Source organism: Capra hircus, chromosome 7 (genome assembly GCF_001704415.2).
Source record: "Capra hircus breed San Clemente chromosome 7, ASM170441v1, whole genome shotgun sequence".
In the NCBI taxonomy this organism is placed as follows: domain Eukaryota; kingdom Metazoa; phylum Chordata; class Mammalia; order Artiodactyla; family Bovidae; genus Capra; species Capra hircus.
Genome location: NC_030814.1, coordinates 66,582,641 through 66,598,069, shown reverse-complemented (window position 1 = coordinate 66,598,069; position 15,429 = coordinate 66,582,641). Strand labels below are relative to the sequence as shown.

The 15,429-nt window shown below is 59.8% G+C and overlaps 2 protein-coding genes across 7 annotated transcripts; one reads left to right on the top strand and one right to left on the bottom strand.

The window, feature by feature from the left end:
• On the bottom strand, positions 693-6,497 carry PCSK4 (proprotein convertase subtilisin/kexin type 4). Of its 2 annotated transcripts, XM_018050435.1 has the most exons (15): positions 6,303-6,497; positions 5,943-6,047; positions 4,957-5,049; positions 4,755-4,883; positions 4,595-4,671; positions 4,410-4,498; positions 4,041-4,213; positions 3,735-3,947; positions 3,312-3,412; positions 3,130-3,233; positions 2,938-3,055; positions 2,439-2,645; positions 2,144-2,268; positions 1,680-1,802; positions 693-1,534 (listed from the first exon to the last, which is right to left on the bottom strand). In XM_018050435.1, exons 1-15 carry the CDS (start codon positions 6,495-6,497, stop codon positions 1,065-1,067), a joined length of 2,322 nt encoding a protein of 773 aa, XP_017905924.1. In that variant the 3' UTR covers positions 693-1,064. The 2 variants fall into 2 exon arrangements, with proteins under 2 accessions (XP_017905924.1, XP_017905925.1); XM_018050436.1 differs by lacking the exons at positions 5,943-6,047; positions 6,303-6,497 and having other exon boundaries at positions 4,041-4,498; positions 4,755-4,847.
• On the top strand, positions 7,758-13,171 carry REEP6 (receptor accessory protein 6). Of its 5 annotated transcripts, none has more exons than XM_018050430.1 (5): positions 7,758-8,152; positions 11,291-11,384; positions 11,469-11,607; positions 11,744-11,912; positions 12,432-13,171. In XM_018050430.1, exons 1-5 carry the CDS (start codon positions 8,038-8,040, stop codon positions 12,470-12,472), a joined length of 558 nt encoding a protein of 185 aa, XP_017905919.1. In that variant the 5' UTR covers positions 7,758-8,037; the 3' UTR covers positions 12,473-13,171. The 5 variants fall into 5 exon arrangements, with proteins under 5 accessions (XP_017905919.1, XP_017905920.1, XP_017905922.1 ...); XM_018050431.1 differs by having other exon boundaries at positions 12,435-12,880; XM_018050433.1 differs by having other exon boundaries at positions 11,834-11,912; positions 12,432-12,584.

Below are 15,429 nucleotides of genomic sequence, written 5' to 3'. Positions count from 1 at the left end.
CTGAGGGAGTGAGAGCATTGTATCTCCAGTTCATGATTCCCTCAGCCTCCCAAGGACCTCAGAAAAACAGAAAAGTGCAGTTATTGGAAGACGGTAGACAGGCCGTGTGGGTAGATCCGCAATTGTCATTTGCAGATCACACTTCTGTTAGTTCTCGACCTTAAAGAGAAACTCATGCATAAGGGTGGAAAAGGTGGGAGTTCCCTGGTGGTCCAGTGGTTAAGAGTCCGCTTTGCAGTGCAGGGGACACAGGTTCAATCCCTGGTCTGGGAAGATCCCACATGCCATGGGGCAACTAACACCATGTGCCACAACTGCTGAAGCCCGAGCACCTAGAGCCTGTGCTCCACAGCAAAAGCCACCACAACGAGAAGCCCACGCACTGCAACTAGAGAAAGCCTGTACGCAGCATTGAAGACCCAGTGCAGCCAACGTTAAATTTAAAAAGAAAAAAGGATGGGAGAGCAGTAAGAGCAGGTCAGGACACTTCCAGGGCACTCAGAGGCTTTGCCACAGCTGTCATTCAGGAGCCCACCAGCCCCCACCCCCCAGGGCATGGGCTCTGGACTCCACTGAGCCTGACCCCTTCTCCAGGGACAGACATGGTATGCATGGGACACCTCCCCCCCCGCTCCCAGCAATCACACCGTGGGAAAGAGAGTGGTGCCCCAAGGACCCCACAGACTTGTACCTTCTGTTCAACCTTTATTTGCAAATTCTGCACTGTCAGAGGATGAGGTGCCCGAGAGGAAACTCTGTACAGTGTCGTCTGCTCCGCCTCTCCCTCCCTCCACTCTGGGACAGGGAAGGGATATCGGGATATCGGCCTCCCGCCTGGTTGCCCCCCACTCACACACACCACCCAAACTATGCAATGAGACTTCTCTCTCTCTCTGACCTTGACTTGCCAAGTCCGGGGTGCAGGATCCCATGTGGCCACCCCTGGCCTGTGCCTCCGAGGCTGCCAGGGCCCTCCCGGGGCAGGTTCCTATGGGGCGCCAGTCTGGACAGTAGGATGGGGGTGCCCATCAGGGCTCGAGCGAGGAGCATGCTGGCTGTCCTTGTCAGCCGGCTCTGGGTTCCAGCCTGCTGCGGGTTCTGGAATGGCGACTAGAGTGGGCCCCTGTCCTAGGGGGGCCCATCCATGGCAGCAGGCAGCCCGCGAGGAGAACATGGCAGAGGAGGGGGGTCCCAAATGCCAGGGACAGCAGGGACAATACCACAGCCTGGGCTGGGCCATGGGGGCAAGGGCAGGTAGTCGCTGTGGACTGGGAATGGGCCTCAGTGGGGTGGGGTCCCGAGCAGGAGCCCTGCTGCTCATCCAGCGTGGACTGCGGAGGGCAGGCAGTGCAGTCCAGCGGGGAGCTGCCTCGACAGGTGTAACAGGACGAGTGGCAGCTGGAGCAGACCCGCATGGCAGGCACAGCTGAGCGCCCAGATCCAGCAGTCACTGCCTGCTGGGTGTGGTTGAAGTACCTTGGTGGGCAGTAGGCAAGGCAAAGGTGGCCCAGGATGTAGGCGGGGCTGTGGCACTCTGCATGAGGGACAGACACGGCCATGGGGCTGTGAGGCTGGGACCTGCCACCCCGGCCTGCCTGCCCCTCCACCCCAGGCCGCACACGCACACTGCCCCTGCTGCCACCTCCCGGCAAATGGGCCATGCCACGCCGGGCACTCACCCTGGCACAGCCCCTCTGTGTCCCTCTGCACGCACGCGTTGCTGGTCACCTGGGGGCCCGAGGGCCGCGCCGTCATGTCCTCAGCTGTCCCGTAGAGCAGCAGCGTGTAGCGGTACAGCGTCCCTGGGCAGGGGTCGTGGTGGGCACAGGGTGGAGGGGGAGAGGCTGTCAGCAGCCTGGTCATGCCATTCCAGGCCCCCCGCCCTGCCACCTACACCCCATCCTGGAACCCTGGACACAGACAGTGCAGAGTTGCCCAGTACCCTCTGTAGGCTGGGAACCAGATACCTGGTGTGTGCTGGTAAGTGAGCACCTATTGAGTGCCAGTCCCGCCTGCTCAGTCTCTCCCAGGAGACCAGCGGGAGCCCTCTGAGGTGGGGGAGGGGAGCAGCTAAAGAGCCCTGGGCTCCAGTCTGCAAGCTGGGTAGGGGTGGAGCCCCAGCAAGCACCCGGCTGGACCTCACCTGTGTTGAAATAGTAGCCCTTGTTCTCCAGGCCCAGGATCCACAAGCCCCGCGGGTCTTCGTCCCAGAAGTGGGTGGACATGAAGACCCAGTTGTTGTAGCCTTGGCTGCTGACGTCAAAGGGTCTGGGACAGACAGGTGAGGGGGGTTCATAACCAGAGTCCTGACCAGCACGGCCAATGTGGACAGGGCTGGGGTCCAGCCTGCCTGACTCCGGGGTGCTCAGGCTCCTCCCCATGGGGGCACCCAGGAAGGAGGGAGAGTTTGCACCGAGGGCCGGCCTCTGCCCCTGCACCTGATGGCCACGAGGGTGGAGCGGGTGCCCATGGGGCTGGTGAGGGAGATCTCCAGGTCCCCACGGCGGCTGTAGGACAGGGACAGCTGCACCTGCACGTGCTCCAGCGAACGGATGGAGTTGGCGTGGCCGGCGCAGGCCGACACGTTCTTCCTCACATGCATGACCGGCAGGATGGGGCTGGGGGCCAGGGCCTCTCCTGCTGGCCTGCTGGTGGGGGGCCAGGCAGAGTTTGGGCTCAGATCCTGAAGCCTACCCTCTCTTGTTCAGACAGGTAAACTGAGACCTCAGGGCACGCCTCCCTGTGTCCACTCCCCAGGTAGCAATGGGAGGTGGAGGGAGAAGGCAGGTACAGAAGCAGGTGGAGGAGGGCTGGGGGAGGTGGCAGGTGGGAGGAGGGAGGGAAAGGCAAGATGGCAGGAGGGAGAACAGCTGTGGGGAGGTAGGCACAAAGGCTGAGTTGGATGCAGGCGTCCTGCGGGCAGAGGGGCGCGCTCACGTGCGGGTGTGCACGATATGAATGACACATTTCTTCTGGGGCTGCGTAGGCAGCCAGGAGCGAGCCATGCCCACCAGCAGTGCAGCGTCCAGCAGCCCGTAGCCATAGTGGTGGCTCACTGCAGGGGGAGGGGCCGGCGGTCACGGCCCTGTGCTTGCGGCGGCCCCGCCCTCCCGCCCGGCCCTGCCGCACCTTGGCGCCCAGCTCCGTTGGTCCTCCAGTCCTCCGCCTGCAGATGCGCGGGCCTGGACGCCCGGACCACCAAATGCTGCATGTCCCTCCATGTCAAGAGCGGGCTGCAAGTGGGCGAGGGTGGGTGAGCCAGGGCCACGCTGTGGGGCGCGGGCGGCTGGCGGGACCCCACCCTCACCTACTTGGCCTCCAGAGCCAGAGCGATCATGCCCGCAGCCAGTGGGGCGGAGGCTGAGGTCCCCGTGTGCTTGTCCGTGCACTGGTGGTGCAGGTCTGTGGTGACCTGGGGGGCACAGACAAGGGCTTGGGACCAGTGCCCATAGAAACCCCACCCTGCTTCAAAAGTCCCAAGGGCTTCAAGAAAGAGGCACCACAGAGCACAACAGCAGGGCTGGGGCACTGAGTAGATAGGAGGGCACGTGAAGGGGTGTCAACCCATGGTCTGGGACCCCACTCTGTGTCAAGTGCCAACAGGGCAGCCCTGGGAGGAGGCCAGGCAGGGGACGGGGGGAAGGCGAGAGACAGCCGGCTGGGTAGGGCAGGCAGAGGCAGGAGGCCTTGGGAGTCTGGCCGTGGGAGGGTGCAGGGGGCAGGGGAGCACTCACGATCTGGGGGTCCGTGGCTACACCGCTGCTGTAGGTGGTGGTGAGTGTGGAGGCACAGGCCTCGCTGTACCAGGGCACATGGCCCTGCTGGGTGGTGCTGCCCACTGAAAGCGTGTGGATGCTGTTGGTGTAGCCGTCGCAGTTACAGTTGTCATAGTGCAGGCCACCATTGCCTGATGCCCAGATGAAGAGGGTGCCCAGCCCGCCTCGGCCCTGCAGGAAGGGACCAGCACAGAGGCGGGAGTTGGGGTGGGGTGGGAGCCTCACATGCAGGCCCCAGACCCGCCATGCCTTGTACCCACTCACATTGGTCACGCCACGCCTGAAGGCTTCTCGGGTGAGGATGCCTGGGCCGTCCACCGTGCGGCCGTCATCCTCGGGGCCCCAGCTGGCACTGTAGATGTGGATGTGCTGTGGCTGCAGGCTCAGCGACTGGGCCTCAATCACGTCGGTGATGGTGCCATCCAGCATGCGCACACCTGCATGGGCGGCAGCTGCAGCCTTGCTGGACACCCTGCCTGTGCCCCGTGCTCTCCCTGCTTGGGGGTGAAGGCATCGACGACGGGGGGGGGGGCGGTGCTCAGTTCTCCTCCACCCTGGGCCTGGCACCTTGGCACCACTGCTCAGCAGCAAGGGTGTGAGGCCAGGAGGCTCCCCACCCCCTAGTCTGAGTACCTCCGATGCGGCTGTTGTAGGCGACACCCGCACCACAGAACCTGTTGTTTGCCATTGCTGCCACTTCCCCGGCACAGCGGGTCCCGTGCCTGGCACCAGGGCAGAGACAGGAGCCCATCACATGCCCCTGACTCCTTGTAGGGAACCAGGGGCTGCCCCCACACCCCTGGGGATGCCAGGCTTACCGGTTCTCATCGCTGGGTGTGTATCGAGGCTGAGGGTCTGGGTCGTAGTCATTGAAGTCATAGCTGGCCAGGGGATCCTGGGGGCGGGGGTGGAGACATGAAGGGCCTGCTACCAGCCGGTAGACATGAAGCAGCCCCCACCCCAGCCCCGCAGGCTCACGTAGTTGGCCCAGAGGTCTGGGTGGTCTTTCTCGATGCCATCATCCAGGACAGAGACCACGACGCCCTGGCCCGACAGCCCCTGGCTCCAGACCTGCAGGATGTTCAGGTCTGACTGCATCTCATTGTTCTGTGCAAGGCGGGGCCAGGGTCAGGAGGGCTCTGAGATGGCCAGGCCCCGCTGCCCGGCCCGGCCAGCTCACCATGTACCACTGCTTGGAGAACCAGGGGTCCGTGGGCACCACCAGGGAGCGTTTCACCCGCCTCTGCACTGTCTGCTGTTGGAACCACTGCACCTGGTGGTGGGTGGGGGGCAGAGGAGACCACACTGTGGGAGGGGCTGGACCTGCGAGCAGCCCGCCCAACTCCCAGCTTCCTGTCCTCACACCAGGATGCTTTAGAGGGCCCTGCCTCTTAGCTCTTCTGCAGATTCCTGGCCAAGAGGCCAAAATCTGCTTCCAGGGTCTGGGCAGGCCTCTTACTGGGTCTGCCCTGAAGCCCGAGAGGCCCCCTGCCTGTCTGGCCCCCACCAGGCTTCCTCTGCTGCAACCGCAGTGGCTGCTGCACCCAGGGCCTTTGCACATGCCCTCCTGCCTGCCTCGGGCCACTCTTCCTCAGACCTATACCCTTTCCCCCTTTTCCTTGTTCTACTCCCACCCCCTTTCCAAACTGGCTCATGTTCCCCCTCCCACCTCTATCTCAGCAGTCAGGTCCATCTTCTGCCCATTTGCTCAGCTCCAGACATGGAAGCTGCCCCTGAATTTTTCTCTGACCCCCACACCCAACCCATCAGCCAGACCTGGCCTCTATCAAGACCACATCTCCAACCAGCCTCTTCTCTTGGTACCAGTGCACCTGGCGGGTTTCAGGCTGACTCTTGTGAATCAGCCCCCCAGGCCAGCGTCTTTATACCTGGGGGACCTTGATCTTTCTGGGTGAGATACAGGAGAGAAGGGGGATGACAAGAAATGCTGACAGGGCACCAGGCCCTTGGGATGAGAGCTGCGCTCACATGTTATCTGTTGCTCTCCACAGATCATCCCCATCTGGCTCCCCACTGTAGACTAGGGAGCCAAATCGATACCAAGACTCAGAAAGCTGGTGACTTGCCCAAGGTCACACAGCCATTCATTACAATTACAAGAATAATAGGAGGTGGAAGAAACCTTTGAGGGAAGGCCAGGCTCACCTTAGGGTCTTTCTTTAGGCGCAGGCAGTGGCCCCAGTGCGGGGTCAGGGACTGCTGGACCACGCCCCGGTGCCGCAGATGGAAATACTGCCCATCAGGGAAAATCTGGGAATGAAGGAGACCATGGCTGAGACCTGGTTCCCCTGATGGAGCTCTTCTCAGGCTGGGGCCAGTCCCCTTCTTACATCTTCCCCCAACCAGGTGGCCTCTGGGGGTTCCCAGAATCTGAAGTTAGACAAGGCAGGGGTGAGCTGGGGGTCCTTGATATATGGGGAACGAGGGGCCCCGTCCCATCTGCAGAGATCTGGGTCCCCTTCTTACATCTTCCCGCCTCCTCCCGTCAATCTGGGTCCCGCCCACCTGCCCCAAATTGACGAAGCCGAATTTGCGCGCCAGGCGATCGACCTCCTGGTAACCCTGGGACACCCGCACTGCCCAGCTGCTGACATAGACGGGGGCCCGGGCCGAGGCCCACCCCACAGCCATGAGGCCAACGAGCGCCAGGCCCAGGGCCAAGATCAGGCGCAGACAGAGCGCAGTACGGGCGGGCCGCATGGCGGCGGGGGCGGGGCCGGGGCGGGGCCTCAGAAAGCCCCTCCTCCTGGCCAAACCGCCGAGACGGCCCAAGCGCCCGCCCAGCCCCCGGCGCCATAGCAACCCTTGAAAAGCTTCAACTCCCAGGGAGCCTTGCGGCTCCCCCACTGGAAGGGCGCAAAGCTCTAATAGAAGTGTGGGGGAGACACATGCTCAGACCGGTGTTCTGTAGACTCAAACCCTCTGGAGCTTCAGTCTCCCCGTTTGTACAATGACCCGCAATTCTTCTGACCTAGAGGAGCGAGTTCATTGTTGCTATGATTGACCCCGCCCCACATTGGTCCCGCCCACTTCATATACACCCCTACCCCTAGAATAAGCCTTGCCTCCTTCCTAATCCAACCAGAATTGTGCTTTTGAATAAACCCCGCCTCCTACATTTAGCCCCATGTTCTTGGGCTCCAAAATCATCGCAGATGGTGACTGCAGCCATAAAATTAAAAGACTCTTCCTCCTTGAAAAAAAAGCTATGACCCAACTAGACAGCATATTAAAAAACAGAGACATTACTTTGTTGACAAAGGTCCATCTAGTCAAAGCTATGGTTTTTCCAGTAGTCATGTGTGGATGTAAGAGTTGGACTATAAAGAAAGCTGAGTACCAAAGAACTGATGCTTCTGAACTGTGGTGTTGGAGAAGACTCCCTTGGACTTCAAGATCAAACCAGTCAATCCTAAAGGAAATCAGACCTGAGTATTCATTGAAAGGACTGATGTTGAAGCTGAAACTCCAACACTTTGGCCACCTGATGTAAAAAACTGGCTCATTGGAAAAGACCCTGATGCTGGAAAAGATTGAAGGCAGAAGAGGATTTCAGAGGATGAGATGGTTGGATGGCATCTCATCCACCGACTCGATGGACATGAGTTTGAGTAAGCTCCGGGAGTTGGTGATGGACAGGGAGGCCTGGCGTGCTGCAGTCCATGGGGTCGCAGAGTCGGACACGACTGAGCGACTGAACTGAACTGAAGCACCGCTTTTCCGATTCTGTCCCTCCTCTCGGCCCCACTTCCCCTCTGCTTTCCCTAATAAACATCTTCTTGTTTCTCCAATCAGCTCTGAACTTTCTCCAGCCCCGCCCACCAGCTCCGCCTTCCCAGCACTCTTCTCTCCGCCCCAGCTCCACCCACAACCGCTCAGCCAATAATCCCCCGGCCATGACCCCGCCCCTCCAATCAGCTACGTCCCCCTCCCGCTCAGCCAATCGGTGTCCTCAGTCAACGCGCCCCGCCCCCTTCCTCCAAAGTCGCGGCTGCGGCTGCCGCGGCCCTCCAGAGGGCAATGCGGCGGAGGAGACGGGGCAGGCCCCACCTCCTTTGTCCGCCCTGCCCTCCCATTGGCCAGAGCGGAGGGCAGGAGGCGGAAACCAGCCCGGGGGCGGAGACCCGCCCGGGAGTTGAGCGGTGCGGCTCGCGCCGAAGGAAGGCGGGGCGCAAGCAGTCTAGCAGGTGCGCGGGGAGACGGTCGAGTTCAAGCTGCCAGTCCCGGGCGCCCAAGTGCCATGGACGGCCTGCGCCAGCGCTTCGAGCGCTTTCTGGAACAGAGGAATTTGGCCACCGAAGCGCTAGGGGCACTCGAAGCCAAGACAGGTGTCGACAAGCGGTACTTGGCCACGGGTGAGCCGTCGGGGGCAGCGCTTGGGGCTGCCGCCCCATTTCGCCGACAGGCACAGTGAAGTCCTGGGCTATCGGGGCCTCGGACCCTCTCCCTTCCGGCCGCCCCTGCTGCGGGTTCCAACTCAGGCGGCGGGGCGCTCCCACAGTCCAGCGAGGAGACCGAGATCCTGGGGATGGGTGGTAGACCAGGACCTTGGTTCTGGCCGCAGTCTCTTCTCGCCCTCGCCGTGCGACCTCAGTCGAGGACCAACCCCCTCTGGGCCCTGCAGTTGTCCTTTGCCCCCTCCTCCCTCCTGGCCCTGGGTGCCCTCCAGGCAGAAGTCCGGTTCTTCCGGTTGTTCTTCTGGTCCCGGGGGGAGGAGAGGGCAGGTAGGTAGCAATGCCCTGCCAGTCTCGCCACCCTCTTCCCAGATGGACTCCAGCCTGGAAGCAAGTGTAGAGATCTTCCCATTTTCTCAGGGGATGCTCCAGACCAGGAGAGGAAGGGTCACTCCCACCTCCCCTCCCGAGGTTTTCCTGCTAGAATCAACCCCACCCCAAGCTCAACCCCTTGGCCTGCCCTCTCACTCTGCCCCACCCTGAGCTGGATTGTTTGACTGCTGCTGTGGGCTTGCAGAAACGTTGGCTGGGGCCCATGGAGAGGGAGTCCAGTCACCCCTGATTGTCATTTCCATTCCAGTCCCTCCTCTGCCTTTCCTCCTCAGTGACCTTGGGTGGCCTCTGCCATTCTCTGAAATTGTCCAGTAAGTGCCCTTTAAGTACCTCCCTCTTTTTTGGTGCTTCAGACCCAACCCTCTTCTGCCACCTCTTCCAAGAAGCCCGCCTAGAATGAGTCTTGCGGGACACCGGGTTGGGGGGGGGCAGCTCTGGGTGTGTTTTGAGCACCTGTGTACGGATGCCGAGAGTCTGCTTTCCTCCTGTTCCCCCACCAGCTGGGGGATTGTAATGCCAGGCAGCCCAAGGAAGGATCCAAACCTGTCCCTCCAGGTTGCTGGTGCCCAACCCGTGTCGGGTCAGCCAGGGACCTCCCCTGGGAGCAAGCCCTTTATCCCCTGTCTGGCTTTCCACATCCCTGTCACCAGTGAGTGGGGAATTTAGGTCACAGAGCACTGGGGAGGGGCCTGTTGGGAGAGGCCTGCTGAGGAGTCTGGGGGTCACAGGGCAGAAAAACGGCCCAGAGCAGTAGGGGCTGCATAAGAGGCTGCTCCTGAAATCTGCCCTGTCTGGAGCACCCCACCCCCACCCCATCTGCTGCTGATCTCGGGGACTACCCCCGCCCATGCCCCAAGTCATCCTCCTGTTGCTGAGGCTGCAGAAATCCGGATTGAGGGAAGAGGGGCCCTGGGAGAGCTACTGCTCCCCAACTAGCAATCTCCAGGGAAGGGGTGCCACTCCCCACCCCCTTTCCCAGATGTAGAAACCCTCAGGCCCCACTTGCCTGAGACTGTCTAAACCCTCCTCCGCTCCCAGCTACCAGAGGAGGAAACCCAGAGGAAGCAGTGAGCAGGCTGCCTCAGGCCAGCCAGGGATTCCTCCATTCCTCTCCCGATGCCAGACCCCAGGGATAAAGGCTAACACAGGTGGGGGGGAAGGGGAAGGGAACTCTGCCCTCTGGTCCACTGGTGGCCTCTGTTTCTCTCTGCAGATAACAGCCTGGAGGTGGGGGAGGGGTTGTAAGTGCTCCCAGAAATCAGAGGCTCCCCAAGTGACCTAGTGTGAGCCTCACCCCCGCCCCTGCCCCCACCCCTGGCCCCTGCCCGCCAGCTTCTGTTTCATCCTGGCTGTTGAATGAGAGAACAGGGGGAGGATAGAGCCCTGCATACAAGAGCTTAATAAATGTAACAGCAACCATTCTGATTTCAGAGTGGCTAACACTCGAGGCTCCCACCCCCCTGCTCCACAATGTCCTCTGAACCCTCATTGCTGGGAGTGTGTTTGGGCCACCATAGGGGCTCACTGTGTAGGGAGGGGTCCCCTCTTTTATTTAGTTACCCCCACACCAACCCTCAGAGACTGGGCCACTACTGCCCCATTGACAGATGGGGAAACTGAGGCTCCAAGCAAAGAGACACTCACTAGGGGTCTTGTAGTGGGTGAGAGTTCTCCATCTGAGGGATTCTGAATGACACTTTGCATCCTGCCACGAAGACAAAGACTCTCATGGGCGGGGGGGGGGGGGTCCTGTTACCCCCCAGGGACACTGGACAGTATCTGGGGACATCTGGTGGTCACGACTCAGGGTGCTCCTACCATCAAGCAGGGCGGGGCAAGAATGTTTCTCCCTGCCCCACAGTGCCCAAGATCCCCCAAGAGTCAGCAGTAGCAAGGGGAAGAGACCCTTGACTAAGATCAAAGGGTTACAAACTCTGTTGCCTTTCTCCTCTCTCCAGTAATCAAGTATTAACAACAGAATAGCCTCACTTTCAGGTTCTTCTCCCATTGTTGTTTTTGTTTAGTTGCTTAGTCGTGTCTCAGTCTTTGTGACCCCATGGACTGTAGCCCACCATGCTGCTCTGTCCATGGGATTTCCCAGGCAAGAATACTGGGATGGGTTCCTATTGACCCAGGGATCAAACCCATGTCTCTTACATATGCATTGTCAGGTGGGTTCTTTATCACCGGCACCACCTGGGAAGCCTCTTCTCCCACTGAGAGTAGAAAGTGTTAGTCGCTTAGTCCTGTCTAACTCTGCAACCCCATGAATCGTAACCCACCAGGCTCCTCTATCCATAGAATTCCTTGGTGACTCAGGGTAAAGAATCTGTCTTTTCCCATGACTTCTATTCAAATTCTAGCCCCTTCGGCTCAGCCACTCCTATAGGGCCTGGAGTGAGATAGTTATAATTGCAGAGATCCCATATTCATTCAATAAACACTGGGCAGGTACTTGGTACAGACCAATCCTGAGGTGCCCACCTGCCCTTGGCGAGCTGGCAGTCCTGTGGGGGAGATAGACATATTAGGGCATTATAGACACAAGAGTCAGGGTTCAGAGCCATGATGGGGGTACCCAGGTGCTACAGGGGCTGCGGAGGCCTCTGGGAGGAGTGATGGTGCAGGGTGCATGGGCCAGGCCCAGGGGATGCTGGGGTCGGGGCTCAGCAGGCGAAGCCCACGCCTACCGCCTTCTGTCTGCAGGAGCCGCCACTCTGCTAAGCCTGTATCTTCTGTTCGGGTACGGGGCTCCTCTGCTGTGCAGTCTCATCGGCTTTGCATACCCCGCATATGCTTCGTGAGTGCCTGCTAGGGCAGGGCTGGGGTGGGGGGCGCCGAGGCACTCTCTGGGCAGCCTCAGACCCTGCTATGCCTCTCCCAGGATCAAAGCTATCGAGAGCCCAAGCAAAGAGGACGACACTGTGTGGCTCACATACTGGGTGGTGTACGGCCTGTTCGGGCTAGCCGAATTCTTCAGCGATCTACTCCTGTCCTGGTTCCCTTTCTACTACGCGGGCAAGGTTAGCACCACCCCGGGAAACACCACTCCACCCTGGGAGCGGGTACCCAAAGGGGTGTCTGATGGGGGAGGCCAGGCCCATCCCTAAAGGTGTCTGATGGGGGAGGCCCAGTGTGACTCCTGACCTCTGCCTGTAGTGCGCCTTCCTGTTGTTCTGCATGGCTCCCGGCCCCTGGAACGGGGCTCATATGCTGTATCATCGCATCATACGTCCTCTGTTTCTAAAGCATCACGAGGCCGTGGACAGCATCGTGAGCGACATCAGCGGGCGGGCCCTGGACGTGGCAGCCGGAATGACGAAGGACGGTGCGTGCATGCAGGGCGAGTGGTGTCCGTATGTCTGGTCTCTGTCTCCCGGCTTCCCTGCCCCACTCAACTTCACTCCTGCCTCCCGTCCTCCTGACTGACTCGCCTCTGTCTGGCATCCCTGCTGCCTCTGACGAGCACTCCTCCTCCCCGTCTCACTGTCCGCCTCTCTCTCCCACGCTCTCGGGAACCAGTCCTGCAGGCCTTGGCCCGCAGCCGGGCTCTTATTACCCCAGCAGCCGCAGCAGCAGGCCCCTCACTGCCCTCGGAGTCGACTGTACGTAAGCACCCACCCCTGGAAGGGGGGTCCTAGATGTTTGTGAGCTTACATGCGTGTGTGTGAGTACCTACACTTGCCTCTATCTCAGCCAGGGCTGGCTGCTGGTCCCTCAAGTGGGCCCCATGCTGGTCCTCAGTGGCCTGCGCTCAGGTGTTACTGACTGAGTATGGCCTTCGGGCCCTCGGGCTCTCGGCACAAGCAGACCCACCTCACTTACCCCTGGCGTGCTCTCTCCACAGCAGGGAAAGTAAGCATGACCCAGCTTCAGAAGGCCAAGTAAAGCCCCCAGCCAGCCCAAACGCAGACACACCAGACCATGAGACGGAGGATGTGCCACAGCGCAAGTCGTCTGTGGATTCCTCCACCGACTCACCAGCAGAGCCCACCACCAGCCCCTCGTTCCCCGCCAAGCCCGCCCTCAGGAGTTCTACCAGCCTGGGCCAGGCCCAACCTCAGGCCGTAGCTGCCACCACAGCCGCCGGCACGCAGCTGCCTGGCAAGCCCCGGGGTGGGCTCCGATCTCGAGCCAACTCTTCTAGCCAGCCCCAGGCCCCCGGGCAGCAGCGCGCCCGGCCCTCCACCACTTCCTCAGGCCCTTCCCAGGGGCCCTCAGGCCCCACACATCGGCCCAGCACCACCTCCAGCCAGGGCCCCACCCTCGGGCAGTCTCCCAGTGGCACCACCACCCGCACGCAGCCCCCCAACAATACCCCCAACGGGCCGGATGCCTCCGCCCCCAAGTCCAGCAGACGGCACCAGAAACGGCCCACGACAAAGGCCACCAGCAGCACCTCGGTGCCAGAGCTCCCCGCTTCCTGCCAGCCTGAGTCCTCCCCAGAGTACAGCTCAGAGTCCACCACCGAGGTCACCTATAGCTGGCCTGACTACAGACACAGGCTCCGCTGCCTGCAGCACTGCTGGCGGATGAAGCACCTGGCCTGCTAGGGAGGGCTCAGTAAAGCTCTCTGGACCAGCCTCATCTCCCCTGTCTGTCCTCTGGCTCTGGGGAGGGGCTTCCTGGGGGCGGGTGCTGGGCCAGCCCCACTTTACAGATGAGAAGACCAAGGCTTAGAATGGAGGTCTCACCAAGTGGCTGAGATGGACTCTGACCCCATGTACTTAAGCTTTCTCTCTCCCCTTCTTCAGGAGCTCTCAGGCCTGTTCACCACAATCCTCTTGTTTTTTTGGCCACACCAGGCAGCATGGGGGATCTTTGTCCCCTGACCAGGAATTGAACCTGCGCTCCCTGGAGTGGAAGCCAAGGAAGCCCCCTTCTTTGAAAACTCTTCCAGAGGAGCCAGCCAAAAGCAGCAGTCCCACCTCACAAGAATCTGAGTTCAAGCTCTTTATTTGGGAGGGAACCCAGGAGGAGCCTATAGAAAGAGACCGAAGTGGGAGGAGAAAGAGGCTGAGAAGGCGGGGGTGGCTAAACCCAGCACATCTGCTGGCACCTGGCGCTCTGTCCCCTTTCAAAAGCACACCTGAGATTTTTCTTGCCCAGGAGCCAGGAAAGCTGGGCAGGATCCACCACCTGCTGGTCACTGGGGAAGTAGTGGCCATTCACTCTAGCCAGCGCCCCCTGCAGGCACCTCTGCAGCAGGGCCAGGCTTGCAGTTGTTCAGTGGCTAGTGAAGTGAAAATGGCTCAGTCATGTCCAACTCTTTGTGACCCCCATGGACTGTAGCCTGCCAGGCTCCTCTGTCCATGGAATTCTCTAGGCCAGTATACTGAAGTGGGTAGCTGTTCCCTTCTCCAGGGGAACTTCCCAATCCAGGGATTGAACCCAGGTCTCCCACACTTTACCATCTGAGGTCTCCATTCTTTACCGTCTGAGCCACCAGGGAAGGAAGCCCTGTTCAGTGACTAAGTTGTGTCCAACTCTGTAACCCCATGGACTGCAGCATACCAGGCTTCCCTGTCCTTCACCATCTCCTGGAGTTTGCTCAAACTCATGTCCATTGAGTCAGTGATGCTGTCTAATCATCTCTTCCTCTGACGCCCCCTTCTCCTCCTGCCTTCAATCTTCCCAGCATCAGGGTCTTTTCCAATGAGTCAGCTCTTTGCATCAGGTGGCCAAAGTATTGGAGCTTCAGCATCAGTTCTTCCAATGAATAGTCAGGGTTGATTTCCTTTAGAAATGACTGGTTGGATCTCCTTGGAGTCCAAGAGACTCTCAATAGTCTTCTCCAGCACCACAGTTGTGAAAGCATCCATATTTTGGTGCTCAACCTTCTTTATGGTCCAACTCTCACATCCGTGCATGACTACTGGGAAAACCGTAGCTTTGACTGTATAGACCTTTGCTGGCAAAGTGATGTCTACTTTTTAATATACTGTCTAGGTTTATCATGGCTTTCCTTCCAAGGAGCAAACATCTTTTAATATCATGGCTGCAGCCACCGTCCGCAGTGATTTTGGAGCCCAAGAAAATAAAATTTGTCAGTGATTCCACTTTTTCCTCTTCTATTTGCCATGAAGTGATGGGATCAGATGCCACCTGGGAACCTTCAGCAGAGAGGCCGGGAGACTGGCCGTGGACATCCGCCTGGCCTCCTAGGAAATTGGGGGGCGGGAGCTGGGTAAGCAGGGACAGGACCTCCTACAACCTGCCTTTGGTTTCCTCTGTGAGGCCAGCACCACCCTGATCATAAAAACAGGCAGAGACAGGACAGGTAAGGAAGGTGATGCACCTGTCGTGTGGACATAGGTACAAAAACATCTGAGCAAAAAGTAGCAAATCCAATTCAACAAGAGAAAGCCAGGACACCCTCCCTCTCCCACTTGTTAAAGTTCACATTCCTGGAAGCACAGCCTGAGTCGGAAGGTAGGAGGTGAGGGGAGCTGAGCGAGGCAGTGGTCTCAGGGGAGCCCCTGGAGCAGGTATTGTCTCCTTTTCATGAAAACTGTCTCTGATGGACAAGCCACCAACAGCTCGGGGCAGACTGGGCCTATAAAGGGGGAGAGGGATGATGTGTCCCGGGATAGCAGGGGGCTTCCCTGGTGATCTCCCACAAGGCGGCTGCAGCCACAGCTGGAAGGACCATGGTGTCCAACACAGTCTGCCCCTCACCAGAGCTCTGCACACCCCTGATTCTGGTCGGTCACACTTCTGGTGCAAGAGAAGGGTTAGGAGGAGAAACCAGGGACCCCAATAGGGCGGTGGCTCCAGGGGCAGCTCAGTGGTTCCCAACTGGGGATGTTCCTGTCCTGGGGCCATTGGGCCATGTCTGGAGTTAT